The sequence below is a fragment of the Mus pahari genome, chromosome 2 (assembly GCF_900095145.1).
Source record: "Mus pahari chromosome 2, PAHARI_EIJ_v1.1, whole genome shotgun sequence".
Lineage (NCBI taxonomy): Eukaryota > Metazoa > Chordata > Mammalia > Rodentia > Muridae > Mus > Mus pahari.
In genome coordinates this window covers 38,749,191-38,766,114 of record NC_034591.1, presented here as the reverse complement: position 1 = coordinate 38,766,114, position 16,924 = coordinate 38,749,191, and the positions used below count along the sequence as shown (strand labels likewise).

The window sequence follows — 16,924 nt, the reverse complement described above, 5'->3', positions numbered from 1 at the left end:
TATATATATATATATATATATATATATATATATATATAAAACTAAAGATATATGAAAAGGCACCTTAAAAACAACTATTTGATAAGCTTACTTTAAAAAGTACCATCTTATGACTTTATAAATGCTTTCATGTCAGACAGCCAGGTTCATAGGACAGGTGAGCTGTGTCCAGTGGTCCAAGCGAAGTGGAGAGTTCAAAGGGAGTAGGGTAGACAGTCATCTTCCCTCTACTTTGGGTGGCTGAGTCATTCTCTGTTGAGTGGCTTCAAAATGGCATTTCCTAGTTTTAACTAAACTAGCTTTCTCAGAATGGAGTTCCACGTGGGACTATGAGGTGGGGATAGATTTTGCAACAATACAATCTACTTTTTAAGATTTATTAATTATTATATCTTCAAATGTACCAAAAGAGGGTGTCAGATCTCATTACAGATGGTTGTAAGCCACCATGAGGTTGCTGGGATTTGAACTCAGGACCTTCGGAAGAGCAGTCAGTGCTCTTAGCCGCTGAGCCATCTCTCCAACCCCGCAATAATACAATCTAATCAGCATACAGAAATACACTGGCAGAGACTCATTTACTCAATCTTTCTCTGTCAACGATAATTGAAGGAAACATATGTCATCCTATGTGATAATGAAGTGTGTCCCAAATTACAATTATCAAGATGATTTAATATAGAGATTTGTAAACATTATTATTAGTGTGTCTTGCCTATAACATATATCATGCCTTGAGAAATTAGTTAATAATAGTTGAACTTGGATAAAAACTATACATATTTGAGTTCAAAATTTACCATTTGAGTACTGTACTATTATACAGTTCTAAGAAATATATGTAAACTTTAAAAAGCTTAAATAGAGGTATTCTTTTAGATGCTATTCCTCTTAGATACCATGAATAATCATACAAAAGTTCCAGTGCTGGGTAGGGGATACCTCCCTATGAGTGACTGACAAGGGGGATCTCAGAGGTGCCCCAAACACGGGCTCTTCCCAGTGCTCTTGGCTGCCTACCAGAACTTGATGGTAAAAACTTATTGTCAAAAGTATTGTATGCTACAGTCACAGGGCATGGAGCTAAACTGTAAGCTTCCTCCTTACTGGTTCAGAGTGCCGAGGCAGCATATGCAAGTCGCTGGGGAAGCGCCACCAGCCTCACCCAGCTGTGACTGTAAGCCATATTAATCACATACCTTTGTAAAATGTGTTCTCTAGTGTATCAGCAGTATGATTTTTTTATTTTTTAATTATTATTATTATTTTCTTTATTTACATTTCAAATGCTATCCCGAAAGTTCCCTATACCACCCCCCTAGCCCCTGCTCCCCTACCCACCCACTCCCACTACTTGGCCCTGGCCTTCCCCTGTGCTGGGTCATATAAAGTTTACAAGACCAAGGGGCCTCTCTTCCCAGTGATGGCCGATTAGACCATCTTCTGCTACATATGCAGCTAGAGACACAAGCTCAGGGGGTACTGGTTAGTTCATATTGTTGTTCCACCTACAGGGTTGCAGCCCCCTTCAGTTCCTTGGGTACTTTCTCTAGCTCCTCCATTGGGGACCCTGTGTTCCATCCAATAGCTGACTGTGAGCATTCACTTCTGTGTTTGCCAGGCACTGGCACAGTCTCACAAGAGGCCACTATATCAGGGTCCCTTGATTCTTATGGTGGTGACTATCTGCTTTCTGATTGTATTTATGGCCTGCTCCACAAATGGAACTTATATTTGGTTCTGTAACCTTGGTTATGTCTCTGACTGTGGAGGTCTTTGACTACCGAGGTATCCAAGTAACTGTTATTCTGCTAAATGGTCATGCTATGAAGCTACCTTCTCACTACTCATGTTTATACCACAGATTAGAGCTTGCACCCGGCTGTTATCAGAAAAGTTTCTTACTACAGTGGGTCCTGGTGACTGCAGAAACCTAACCAGTGGCAAATACGTAGTAACAGAATATTTTTCATAAATGGGAAGGTTTCAGAGAACATGGCAGAAGTGAGGGCATGAAGAATTTAAGAGCTGACCTGGAGAAAGATACACAGTAGACACACATCTTTGCTACAGGACATATCACTTACAACCATGAACCCATTAGACCTGGGGTTGTGAGTACATGGTGAAACATTTTAGGATGGATGAGGCAGATTCATGGTTGTTAGGGAGGACTTATCCTATTCTGTTCTCATGTCTGCAATATATATAAGCTTTCCTTGCTCCACTAAATATCATTCCAACCATGCTCCTATTAAACTTAATGGTGCGCATGCAAAAAGGCATTAAAGTAGGAGAGTACTTGCTATGATGAGTTCCAGAGAAGGAAGACAGGGAATGAGAGAGAAACTGAAGATACAGATAACTAAAATTATGTAACCATTTAAAGATGTCAAACAATAAAAAATTGAAAATTTAGAAATAAAAGATGGAACCTAAGGCAGTGAATCCTTGTCTTTATTTTTTCATAAAGCCCTTCACTAATTCTTTAGAATAAAAGTACTTAAATTCAACAAAAGTATATTAATAACTGATTCAGTATTTTTATGTTAACAAAACAAAGTCTTCAAATATTACAAAGGAAAAAACATGAAAGATCACTGATTAAAAGCATATTTATTTATTTATCTATAAATTAATGTTTTAACTTATTAGATAAACTATGATCATGAAATAGAGTAATCCTTTGCCTGGTGAAATTTAGTAACTTATTTTCTGTTAGATGGCTTTGGCAGCAAAGCACCCATTTTATATTTGTTTCAACTCATCCCATATTTGTTGAGTATTTAATAGATGTAAACCATTGTTCTGTATGTATCGGGAATTAGTATTTATTGAGATACAATTCTTGCCTGGGAGCAACCTAAAAAAATTATGTGTGTGTGTGTGTGTGTGTGCATGTGTGTATCATATAGATAATATGATAAATTAGTTAAGGCAGAATGTAGAGTGGGCTCAAAATTTGGATAAAAATATGAAAGATTTTATAGAGATAAAACTATGAAATAGATATATTTAGAGAAGCAAAGATGAAGAAGGAATGAGTATAGGTAACTACAAAATATTATTAGAGCAGTAAGAAGAGAGGGAGAACCCACTGAGGTAGATTACATGTGTTTAGAAGGAATTTCAGTGTCAGATAAAGTAATGCACAGGCTATGGAGCTTTATCCATAGCACACAGTAAATATTTATTCAGTTATTTTGGTAATCTTCAAATTGATGGGCAAAGTTCAGCTTGTGTTTGTATTCATTATTTTGAGCATAACAAGTTTGGTTTCAAAATTTTAATGGGAGCGGATTTCTCTACTATAAATTGTAGATATTGTTGGAAGGATCCTATGTGTCCTTGCCTTGAACCTGAAACATTATGGATAGGGGAAAGGATATATGCTATGGGACAAGCAAAGACAAAGTGCAATTAGGGACCAACTAGAGAACCATGAAGATGTACTCATACTCTTTGGTGATGAGCCAATATATGGAAGGCAAATGTGGTCTGTAAGATAAACTAATTGAACATCGATCACAAGCAGGTGATGTTGAGAGAGAAATATATATGTAACAGCTTCAAATTCTTCACTAATGTCTCTAAGGACTTGATTACAAATTAACCATCCCCTTTATTTTACTTCATATGTCCTTTGCCTCAATATTATGTTTCCATACTTTTGTTCTACCTAATTACTTGGAAACCACTTTCCAAGACTGTTACGTATCTATTTTGAAGTTTTGAAGTATCTTTTTTTCAATGTTCTTTCTTTATAGGATTTGGGTTCCTTAAAAGAAAGATAATATCAACTATAGTAGAAACTTGTGGGTAGATAAAATTAGATCACATTTAAATAATTCATTAGTGCAATATATATATATGCTTAGTTATTATCTTTATTATAAGTACTTTTAACAAATATTTATTAAAGTATATTCAATTTTCTTTGATAGCAAGTTTATAGATTCTGCATTCTAAATAATCTCTAAAATTTTTGTTCATTCATGTTTTCTTGAAACTTATGAACTGATGATTTTGTAGCATAAGAGATTGAATTAAACTCTGACTTCTTTTTGTTCTCTGCTTTCATAAAAGTGTTTTTTAAGCAATAACGTATGACTATCAAGATATAACACAACTGACATTGAGTAAGTACTGTGGCGGTATAATGGATTACTTCTTAGAGGTAAATTTCAGACCCATGGCCCTTATAAGCCAAATATATACAATGTGTATTAAAGAAAGAAAATAGCAAAGATAAGGGTAATATCTAAATACCACCAATATATCTTTCTTTGATCACTTGGTAGAGCAATAAAGTCACATACACAGATTGGCGCCATTGAAATGACTTGAGTTTTATCAAAATTTAAGACAACATTTAGGTGTGGGTTAAAACGTGGGATCCCCAGACACTATTGCAGATGCCAACAAGAGCTTGCTGGCAGGAAACTGATATAGCTGTCTCCTGAGAGGCTCTGCCAGTCCCTGACTAATACAGAAGTGGATGCTCAGTCATCCATTAGACAGAGCAGAGGGGCCCCAATGAAGTAGCTAGAGAAAGGACCCAAGGAGCTAAAAGGGTTTGCAGCTCCCTAGGAGGAACAACAATATGAACTAACCAGTAACCCCAGAGCTCCCTGGGACTAAACCACCAATCAAAGAAAACATGTGGAGAGACTCATGGCTCTAGTTGCATATGTGGCTGAGGATGGCCTAGTCAGTCATCATGGAGAGGCCCTTGGTCCTGTGAAAGTTCTATGCCCCAGTATAGGGGAATCCTCGGTCAGGAAGGGGGACTGGGTGGGCTGGGGAGCAGGGGGAGGGGGGAGAGGATAGGGGATTTTCAGAGGGGAAACTAGGAAAGTGGATAACATTTGAAATGTAAATAAAGAAAATATCTAATAAAAAAAAAAGTGGGATCCCACATCCTACCAGGGCTCGGGCCACTAGGTGAGGCAGCCGTGGGGAGTTTGACTGCGCACACCCACATGTCACCACAGGGCAGGAGGGGGTTCCAGGCTAGGTCCTGCAGAGAGCAGAGTCTTTGTCTTGGTCAGAGGGCTGCTTGGTTTGGCAGGTGGCTGGCTGGAGTGCAGGGAGGTTTAATGTTCATTTGAATCTATTTAAATAATTCCTAGAAAGCCTAGGCTCTTATCTAACTAATGAATGCAGAAAAGCAAAGTAAGTTCATATGATCTCAATGTATATGCTATTTCAAAAATGTTATAAAGTTTCAGAATTCACTGGATGACAAAAAATCAAACTCAAAGTAAGACGGTGGAGGTGGATGAGTGTCACCACTGTGACACTGTCACCATCTGTGGCAGCTGGCTAAGGTGGGGAATGTATTGCTTAGGTTATCATTAACAGTGATATATTATTGGTAGCAAAAGTAGATAGCATTTTATCATAGGATGATATTTTGTCAGTGAGTTTTGTACTATTTGTCATTTTAACTGAAAAAAGTGGATTCAAAAAAACTGATGGTGATTTAGCTTACCGCTATAACACTTGTCTATTTTGTGTGACAATTAAAAAAACCCCACAAAACTATTCAAATCCTTCCCCTAAAATAAGACATCTGCAATATATCTATATTTACAGAAGGTATTTAATAACAGTCTCCTGAATCACTTTGCATTATGAAGGATAGATAACTGAGAACAATACTTGTACCTGCCATTTATTTCATAGGCACCTAAAACAGGAATAAGTATTCACACCTATTCTTGTACAAGCTCACATTTAGGGCACTGAAGACATGTCAGGTAGAATACCTGAGACTGTGCAGGGCAGAAAACTCAGCAAAGAACTTGCCTGGCATACAAGAAATCCTGAATTTAATCTCCAGCACTGAATTAGTAAAACAAGACCAAATAACATCTTCCAAAAAGTATTACCTTCTTATAAATCAAGCTAAACATAGCTGTTCTCATCTGCATTCCAATGCGATGAAGGCCAAAAATAGCTGGGTGCAGAAGCAGAGTCCTGACAATGAAGAGAAGGCATAAGCCTATGCCTAGGTAAATGGCAATGGAGCGTTCCACCTTGTTTTCTGGATCATAGGATGCTATGATTCTTCCTAGCAAGACAGGCTGGACAGCCTTGGTGACTTCCTGCAGGAGAAAGCAGTGATTAAATTTCATTTCTTGTTCTTAAAATACCCTCACATTTTAGTTATGAAAATTTTATCTTTACAAAGGATTTAAAATAATTTTACAGATAAGGTCAGACAATTTATGAAACTGCTGATAGTGTCTTTGTGCATACTCTGAAATAAGACGTGGTTAGTAGTTTACAGCAAAAATCATTTAGCGACAACTTTGTGTGAGGTGTTCACTAAAACCTACAGGAATAGTAACTATTGTAAAGGGGTACTCGATGAAGTGGTATATTAGTTAGTGACAGCTACATGTCACAAACTATTCCTAAAATATGTCAGATGATTTCACAACTCTCGGTCTATGTAGCAACTGTTTTCACTATGCAGACAGATGAAGAAATGGAGGCCAAGAAAAGCAAGACACTGAGAAATTTCAAAATGAACTTCTTTAAGTATTTTGAGCCATGGTATTATGTTCAGGAGGAACAGCTTCTCAAGACCACCACTGAGTGGAGCTGGAGCAAGGAGGAGCATGCCAGCACCACTGGTATTTAAAGCCAGCCACGCACAGGTCCTGTTCCTTCCCTTTGCCAGTGTAGAGCTGGGACCGGGCATCAGTGAAGGTGTGCACTAGAGCACTCTACCTTGGGCCAGTTTCCAACGAACCCATAAACTTCAATAGTCCAAAACTGATTACCAACCAAGCTGCTCAACCAATTTATCATCCCTTCAAAATGTACATGGATGGATTTGAACCCAGAAACCCTCCATTTAGATAAACGGCCTTTGAATTAGAAAAAGACATCATCTCCCAATTTTTATTTTATGATAACTTAGTAAAATAGAACTTAGGGCTAAATCTTGAAAGAAGATTAATATAGATGTGATGCCAAATTTTTACTGTTAATTTGCTTTTCTTTGTTTTCTATAATGTCTTTTCCAGATCCCAAGTGCCAACACTACCTGCCCCACCAGTCCCAGAATATGACCATGTTTTGTACATCACCTTCATCCCCACAGGGAATTAGTAACAACCTAACTGTCATTGATCATTGCCTTTATGTAGCTGTTCATTCTCTACTTTATATACAGTACTTCATTTCATATTAGTATAATTCAAAGCTCTGCATATAAAAGAAGATTCAAGCCTTTGAAAAAGCTTCCAAGATAATCACAAAGATGAGATATAATTCTTTCCTTTTACATGCAGGGTTGAAATGGATTTGAATTATTCCAAATGAAAAGGGAGGTATCAAAAAGAATTTCTAACCTCTTACCTAGATATAATATGCCAATTGTTTGAGTCATCTAATAAATAAAACTTATTTTTTAAAAAGTATTTAAAATATTTCTTATTGTACATCATATTACATATGTATCATATTTTTATCACATAGCTACACATCTTTAACATATTTAGATATTGAATTACATTAGAGACTAAGCAGGCACATTCAGGGTGATATGGCTTAGATATAATTTATTTTATTGGATATTTTATTTATTTACATTTCAAATGCTATCCCCTTTAACGTATTCCCTCTCCCAAGACTCCCTATCCCAACACCCATTCTCCTGCTTCTATGAGGGTGTGTCCCTATCCACCCACCCACCCGCCCGCCCACTCCCTCCTCCCCACCCACACATTCCCCTACACTGGGGCATCAAACCTTCCCAAGAGCAAGGGCCTCTTCTCCCAACAAGGCTACATATGCAGCTGGAGCCATGAGGCCCTCCATGTGTATTCCTTGGTTGGTGGTTTAGACCTTGGGAGCTCTGGTTGGATGATATTGTTGTTCTTCCTATGGGGTTGCAAAACCCTTCAGCTCCTTCAGTCCTTTCTCTATCTAACTCCTCCATTGGGGATCCTGTGATCAGTTCAATGATTGGCTGCAAGCATCTGCCTCTGTATATGCCAGGCTCTGGCAAATCCTCTCAGGAGACAACTATATCAGGCTCCTGTAAGCAAGCACTTTTTGGCACCCACAATAGTGTCTAGGTTTGATGACTGCATATGGGATGGATCCCCAGGTGGGGCAGTCTCTGGATGGCCTTTCCTTCAGGCTCTGCTCCAAATTTTGTCTGTGTATTTGCTCCCACGATTATTTTGTTACCCCTTCTAAGAAGGACTGAAGCACCCACACTTTTGGTCTTCCTTCTTCTTGAGCTTCATGTGGCCTGTGAATTGTATCTTGGGTATTCCAAGCTTCTGGGGTAATATCCACTGCTCAGTGAGTGCATACATACCATGTGTGTTCTTTTGTGATTGGGTTACCTCACTAAGGATGATTTTTTTCTAGTTCCATCCATTTGCCTAAGAATTTCATGAACTCATTGTTTTTAATAGCTGAGTATTATTCCATTGTGTCACATTTTCTGTATCCATTCCTCTATTGAGGGACATCTGGGTTCTTTCCAGCTTCTGGCTATTATAAATACACAGGGTTTTTTTTTTTTTTTCAAGTTGTAAGTAATAAGCTTAAGTGTTTTTCTTCTGTTTGCTAATGTTAGAACTTCATTACAGTTTTCAATAGCCTACTTTATCATACTAGACTTATTTGCTTATTTGATTGCAATTTAATACAGCAATTATAGCTTTCAATATTTTAAATGGCATGCCTATTTTACATATTGCTACTAAAGAGTTAGATCTCATCTTGCCTCAACTAACAAGTCATACTCATCTTTTCAACAATGCAAGTCATCTCATAAGGACACTGACAGTATTACTCTGGAGGAGCATATATTCACACAGTAGGATACAGCTTGTTTCTTTACGGGAAAATTTCAATGACAAGATGGTCTGTAGAGCACAGCATAAACCTCACTTCCACATAGTACTCAAGGACAACACCAGCACTTCTAGACTCTCTCCTTCTATCATTTCCTCCGAATCTCTTTTATGTATCACGTTCTCTAACTACAATGGGACCATTCATAGAGCCACATGACATTTTTTAAGTGTGAAGAAAAACTGTAACTGATACCTAGCCTAATCTATAAAGCACATCCCTTTTCATATGAGCTGCACGTCCTCTGCCGCTCAGACTATTTTCCAAAATAAAAATTCCCTCATTTTCACCACATTGAAATGCTACTCCAAATAGAATTGTATCCAATAGAAAAAAAAGTAAAACTATTTTAAATAAGATAATATTCAATGAAGTATTTTAACAATTTTATCAGGCATAAATCAAAACATAAGTTTCTTATTGTTTTCATTAGAAAATAAGCTTAATACTGTTTAAAACAATAAGAACACTAAATTCAGGATCACAAAACTCAAATACCAATTTTTCCATAGATTTTTGAGAATTTCATACATGAATATTTCACACACACAGAAACAATCATTTCACCACTCTCTCACTTCCAACTCCATCCATGTCCCATCTGACTCCCTCACGAGTTCATGACTTCTTCCTTATTATTCTTATGCCAGTATATTTATTCTGCATCACCTCAGTCACTTCTATTGTTTGGACATTTCTTACTGGAAAACTCTGGTTACCTAGAAGGTTCTCTCCTGTAACATCATCCCTGGAAGTATGACCTGAGTCGTGGAGTACTATGCAGAGGCTCAGTAATACCTAATGGTACAGGTCCATTTCTTTCCATGACCATAGATGGGTTTTTTTCCCTGCTAAGAGAGATACAGAACTCAACACTGTGAGTCCAAAAGACCATCTGGGGCCAGGAGTCCTGACACATGACCATAATCCTATCTAGGAAGGCTGCAAAACGATTATTATGAATTCCAAGCCGGTCTCTATACATTTCCTTCCCACTAAAAGACCACGTGTCATCTGGGTAAGTGGCCATGTCAAAACTAGCTAAAGGACTTGCAGTCATGGTGGGACTAATTCAGTTCTCAGAGCAGCCTACCAGGGAACGCCTGAATGCACTTCCAGAACAGAGCTCTAAGTCACTGTAGATGCATACATACCCTTAAACCATTTCCATTGTACCTGGCAAATAATCATATGTTTCTAGAGACAGACAGGTAAGTCTGTGTTGAGTACATACTCAGACCATAGGAAAAAGTTCAGACAGAAACAGAAGGGCAGACTCAGGCTTGCAGCTAAATTATATGGACTTTATCTTTATACGTTAAAAAAAAAAAAAAGACAGCATTTTGCAGGCCTGGGGATCTAGCTCAGGAGAGCTTGCTTTGCTGGCATGTGAGGTTTAAGAGTTTCCTGCTCTGTCTTGTGCAGCCACTAAGTAATAATATCACCTTCACTTGTTGTAAGCACATTTTATATATGGTTACATTTAGAATATTAAGGCTGATGATACCAAGAACTCAATTAACAAGATACTAATATACTACTGAACAAGCTGTGAATATCACAGTAACAATCAAATAACTAATGTGATAAACAGTATCTGTATCTGGTTAAAGTTTCTACAAAGCTGAATGGAAACATTGCTGTTAATCTAAGAAAGGCTTTCCTCCAGAATCAGGAATAGTTGATAAACACAAGTGTTGGAAGAAGGAAAGCAAAAGAATCCTGACTACTATGACCACCTAACATTATTCTGAAACGTCTAGCTAAGATAATTTAATGAGAAAAATGATAGCTATGAATTATATAAAAAGTGAAAAGCACTTGTATTAGTATGTGATTGATTCCAGAAACTATTAAGTACATTTTAAAAAAACAACTGAACTAAAAAAATCTACATATTACAAAGATGATGTTTCACCTAATCTATTTTGTAAGATTAGTGTAATCACATAAAAATTTTAAGTATATTTTAAAAATAAATTTGCACCAGGATACTGGCTATCTGTTTATATTGTCACAGGTGTTATGACATATACAATACATTCTTAGTGAGTATGCCTAATAAAATTATTCTGAATTTCATTTAGGAATAAATTCTAATTGAAACCATTGAAGAATAAAAATAATATGAAGATTTAAGCTACTGGATATTAAACCATACATGTATACATATCACAGGTCAAAGAAAGTATACTGATTTATCTAAAAATTCCAGTGAAAGACCCAAATATATATAACAATTTAACTTATAATGCATTGAACTTCATTCAGTGGAGAAGGTAAATTCTAAGTGGCACAGATATGTAAATGTAAACATGACATACTAACACACAAACGGAGGCTAGAGAGACAGCTCCGAGATTGAGAGGATTGGGGTTTTCTAGAGGACTTGAGTTTTGAGTATGGTTCCCAGAACCCACATAAAGTAGATTACAACTGTCTGTAATTCAAGGCCCAGGGAACAAAAAAACCTACTTCATTTTGCCTCAGATATGTGGCACAAGCACATATCTGGCAAAAATAGAGACATGCAGATGCACATATCTACCCACAAATAAGTAAATCTAGAAACAATAAAATTAATATAAAACCAAAAATATCAGCACCTTGTATAATATTTGAGTTTTATATACCTCTGAATAAAAGCATAAAACAAAACAAAAAAGATTATATACATATGCAGAAATTAAAATTAAAATAGCTAAAAAATAAGAATGTTTCCACATGTGGTGCCCCATGCCTTTATTCCAGTGCTCAGGGGCCAGAAGCACTTAGTTCTCTGTGATTTCTGAACTGCATGGGCTACAGAGTAAATTCTGGACAAACCAGGACAACCAGGGTTACATAGTAGGACCCTATCTCAAAAATTAGTTAAAATTACTAGAATAAAGTTATAGGTCCATAAAAGTCTAGGGAAACTATTCTAATATTAAACAGAGAAACATAACAAAATAAAAATAGAATAAAAGTACAATTCTCACATACAAACATATTTAAATGCATAATGACTATAAAAGGCATTTTAAAATTATTAAGAACCAAAATTAATGTTGGTAATAATAATGTACTCTTTTCACCTAGAAATACAGCATTTCGAAGATGATGATAATATCAATTGGTGGTAAAGACTCAAATTTCCACTGTAGTACTAGAAACTTATGTTTTCTAGCTATATTTGTGTATCTCAAGTCTAGAAGTTGTAGCAAGATTTAGTTTGTTATCTAATTTGTTTTATATTGAAGGACTACTTTCACTAGCCATAAAACTGAAATAATTTAAAATAACTTGGAACTTATTCCATGTATTAAAGTACAAATAGAAGATTTCCTAATCAGGAGGAGAACATCTAATGGCATAGAACAACATTCACAAGACATTAAGAGGAGAGCAGTTGAACACTATGTAAAAGAATATTCTCCCTTCCTTTCATTAAGCAAATATTCCCATAGAAAATGGAGGAGGAAGTGTCAAATGATCTGGAGTTACATACTGTAAGATGAGTAAAACTTCTATCCTTTTCAAAAAGGATGCTATCATCTTCAGTGTTCTGGTTACAGGATCTAGGGAAGACCTTTTCTGTGGAACCATGTGTCTTAGTGATGGGGTGGTGGCTTTACAAGGAGAATAAATAAACACTTGAGCTGCAACAAGCTTATGGAGAGTTCAGGTGTGAGTAAAGCTGAATCCAGAGAAGCCACCCGCTATGGGTGTTCCCAGGAATGGGACAGAGAGAAGTGAATCCTAGATAGCAGGCCTCTAGAAGCTTTGCTGAGAGCACCCATGCTGAGGGGATGTAGGAAGATAAAGTGCCCTAGGCAGAGCCCACGCATGAGCAGAATTACCCCAAACACTCTTGCTTCAGGAGCAGGGGGCTTGGATTCAAAAGCCTGTCTTTGTCTAAGTATGAGAGACAGATCCTCTTTTATAACAGTCTGGGGAATATAAGAACTGTGGCATTGTGAGAACCAGCCTTCATGTCCTTTAGCTTTCTGGGCTTTAAAAAAATGTCCTGATTTAATCTGAACTAATGATACCTATATGTAGTGATGGAAACATGGAATCAAAAATACTTCTGAGTGTACACCTGTGAATTCTCTCTGATGATCACAGTCTGTCAGTAATACGCTTACAGATTCCCTCTACTTAGCTTCCCTTAGATTATCCTTAATTTTCCCCTGTGCCTATGTGCTTGAGGCTCTTCCTCACTTTCTTTTCTATTAGTTACAATTTATCTGGTTTTATGTGGAGATCCTTGATCCATCTGGACTTGAGCTTTGTACAAGGAGATAAGAATGCATGAATTTGCATTCTTCTACATGCTAACTGCCAGTTGAACCAGGACCATTTGTTGAAAATGCTGTCTTTTTTCCACTGGATGGTTTTAGCTCCTTTGTCAAAGATCAAGTGACCATAGGTGTGTGGGTTCACATCAATGTCTTCAAATCTATTCCATTCTCCTACTTAGGTTTTCTGCAGCCTGTTGCTCTTGTCTGCTCGAAGTCTTAAATATTAAAGGCCATGTTAGGTCTGGGTGCAGAATCAGATAAAGAAAAAACAAGTCCACAGTTAGTAGGGATGTACCATTGCTAATATGATTTTAAAATTGCATCACTGTTGTAAAAATAAGGTCCTTTGTGATGGCATTTCCCTTTTCTTAACCTTTCACAGCTGAAGGCATTTTTTTATACTGTTTATTTTTCTATCAGTTCTGAAACCAACTAAATAATTGTTATGCCATAATTATCATGGCCTACAGAGACCAAGAATATAAACACATCCTGAATGTATGTCCCTCTAACTTTATCTGTACAACTGTATATATCTGTTTCAGTAATCTTTGTATATTTAACAGAAAGAAGAAAATGCCCAGGAAGAACACACAACAGCAAAGCAATGGCATCGGTTATGTCATATTTACTGCATCTCCCTGTTTTTAATGTCTACTCACAAGGAGATCTCAACTGAAAATATCTTCAAATGCTCTGGGTATGCTCACCGATAAAAATGACCTGAAAGATATCTTTAAAAGATAACTCATAAAGAGGAACACTCCTCCATTGCTGGTGGGATTGCAAGCTTGTACAACCACTCTGGAAATCAGTCTGTCGGTTCATCAGAAAATTGGACATACTATACCGGAAGATCCAGCAACACCTCTCCTGGGCATATACCCAGAACATGTTCCAACTGGTAATAAGGACACATGCTCCACTATGTTCATAGAAGCCTTATTTATAATAGCCNGAAGCTGGAAAGAACCCAGATGTCCATCAATAGAGGAATGGATGCAGAAACTGTGGGACATTTACACAATGGAGTACTACTCAGCTATTAAAAACAATGAATTTATTAAATTCTTGGGCAAATGGATGTATCTGGAGGATATCATCTTTAGTGAGGTAACCCAATCACAAAAGAAGTCACTAGATATGCACTCACTGATAAGTGGATATTAGTCCAGAAACTTAGAATACCCAAGATACAATTTGCAAACCACAAGAAAACCAAGAAGAAGGAAGACCAATGTGTGGATACTTCATTCCTCCTTAGAATAGGGAACAAAATGCCCATGAAAGGAGTTACTGAGACAAAGTTTAGAGCTAAGACAAAATGATGGACTATCCAGAGACAACCCCACCCGGGGATCCATCCCATCATCACACACCAAACCCAAACACTACTGCACATGCCAGCAAGATTTTGCTGAAGGAACTCTGATATAGTGGTCTCTTGTGAGGTTATGCCAGTGCCTGGCAAACACAGAAGTGGATGCTCACAGNCAGCTATTGGATGGANCACAGGGCCCCCAATGGAGGAGCTAGAGAAAGTACCCAAGGAGCTGAAGGGGGCTGCAACCCTATAGGTGGAACAACAATATGAACTAACCAGTACCCCCAGAGCTCGTGTCTCTAGTTGCATATGTAGCAGAAGATGGCCTAGTCGGCTATCATTGGGAAGAGAGGCCCCTTGGTCTTGCAAACTTTATATGACCCAGCACAGGGGAATGCCAGGCCAAGAAATGGGATTGGGTGGGTAGGGGAGCAGGGGCAGGGGGAGGGTATAGGGAACTTTCGGGATAGCATTTGAAATGTAAATAAAGAAAATATCTAATAAACAAAGATAACTCATTCTTCTGTGTATATCTTTATGTGTTTATATATGCATTTTATAATACATATTCTACTAGAAGAAATTATATTATCTTTTTATAATCCTGTCTTTCATATATAGATCTATAGAACCACCATTAAATTACAGATCTATAATATATACAATACATTATTTATTATATGTGAATATAATATATGAATCTATGTGGAAATATGTGATAATATAATATGCATGAATTTACTTAAAAAGAAATTCATCTATACATTTATGTTCATACATATATGTGGATTAAGAAAGACCAGAAGAATTTCTTCTAGAAAATAATAGCCCTAGAAAAGATTCTAGAGTAATTATAGTCAATTTTATCAAGATAAATTTTTAATGACTTTTTCTGGGACAGGATAAAATAAAATTATTTAAGTAACATGACTGCATGTGGTTCATACAGCATTTGAGGAAAAACCAAAGCCGATGCTAGCTGAGGATAAAGACCTGAAGAAATACAATGCAAGTCAACCCAGATGAAACATAACACCCCAAGGCAGTATTGTGCTGAGTTGGTACAGCAGACTCAACACATTTTCCACTTGTTTCCCCCTTTTACAGGCTATGACCAAGCTTCAAAGTGATGCTCCCATGACACAGAAAACAATAACCATTTCTAAGCACATCTGGGATATATCCAAAGTTCTTAAACAGCACAGAGCCCAGGTTCCCAGACTTCTATTCTCTTTACAATGATGAAGACATAGGCTGCTGACAAAATTCATTCTAAGTGCACATCACCGCCTCATTTAAAATTTTTTATCATCATTTGTAAACATTCTCTCTCTCCTCTCTCTCTCTCTCTCTCTCTCTCTCTCTCTCTCTCTCTCTCTCTCTTCTCTCGCTCACTCTCTCTCTTGCTCATATATGTGTGTGTGCATGTGTGTGCATCTTTTCAAAATATCATAAATATTACTCTACATTACTCTATACAATTCTATCTATACATATATATATGCATATATATTTTCAAAATACCATAAATATTACTCTATATTGCTTTATAAAATTCTATCTATCTATCTGAGTGGAAAATATCATAAACATTCCTCTGTATCGTTGAATGAATGGAGTCTTACTCTTGGCATGAGATTGCCTTTTAACATTCTCTTTTTTAATACAGAAAAGTAAAGGTGCCAGTAACCTCATATACTGTTAAGGCATTATAATCTGGATTCATAAATGAGCATAATTTTAAAACAAGTAATTTGCTTTTTGGATCCATTTTAATTTTGAACTATCAATTGAGACCTACATTTTAAAATTTTCCACTTATCTTTGCTAGAGTTTTCAGTCATTTGTGTTTAGACTTGTAGTAAAATCTTATATAAAAAATGAAAACAAATACTAAACAAAAAACAATAAAAACCTTTGTTTACAAGATTGCCCCCACCTTTCTATAATTACAAAACTATGATTATATCTTAATAATATGCAACATTATATTTACAAGTGAGAACCTTACCCCTAGGTATAGCAAAATTCCATAGAAGAAGAATCTCCAGAAAAAGCATCGCCGAAGAGCATGGATAAGCTGGGGATTCTTTTTGGAAGCTTGTTCTCTGTCCCATTCTCTGCAAAGAATAAGAAAATGAAACCAGTGAGCTGCAGGTGCAAATATCTGAGCTGCTCTATCTCCCTTCATACTTTCTGTCCCATGAGTGTCAAGGAGATTAACCATGATGTAAGAGACAAAACCTTGTGAAGTTGCTGTAGTACCAACTGCTTAATAGATATTTGGCACAATCTGATGGTCTTCCAGGAAATCACTCTGTCCAGTTTCATGATCCATTCTTATCTCCTTGTACAAAGCTCAAGTCTAAGTGGATCAAAGAACTCCACATAAAACCAGAGACACTGAAATTGATAGAGGAGAAAG

At 36.9% G+C, this 16,924-nt stretch overlaps 1 protein-coding gene across 1 annotated transcript in view; it reads right to left on the bottom strand.

Annotated features, from left to right (window-relative positions):
• Cftr (CF transmembrane conductance regulator) overlaps window positions 1-16,924 on the bottom strand; it is a 148,114-nt gene that overhangs the window by 96,684 nt on the left and 34,506 nt on the right. Inside the window, exons 3-4 of the mRNA XM_021190745.1 lie at window positions 16,511-16,619; window positions 5,895-6,110 (exon numbers count right to left, since the gene is read on the bottom strand). Coding sequence (XP_021046404.1) covers window positions 5,895-6,110; window positions 16,511-16,619 — 325 coding nt within the window. The remainder of the gene's footprint in view (window positions 1-5,894; window positions 6,111-16,510; window positions 16,620-16,924) is intronic.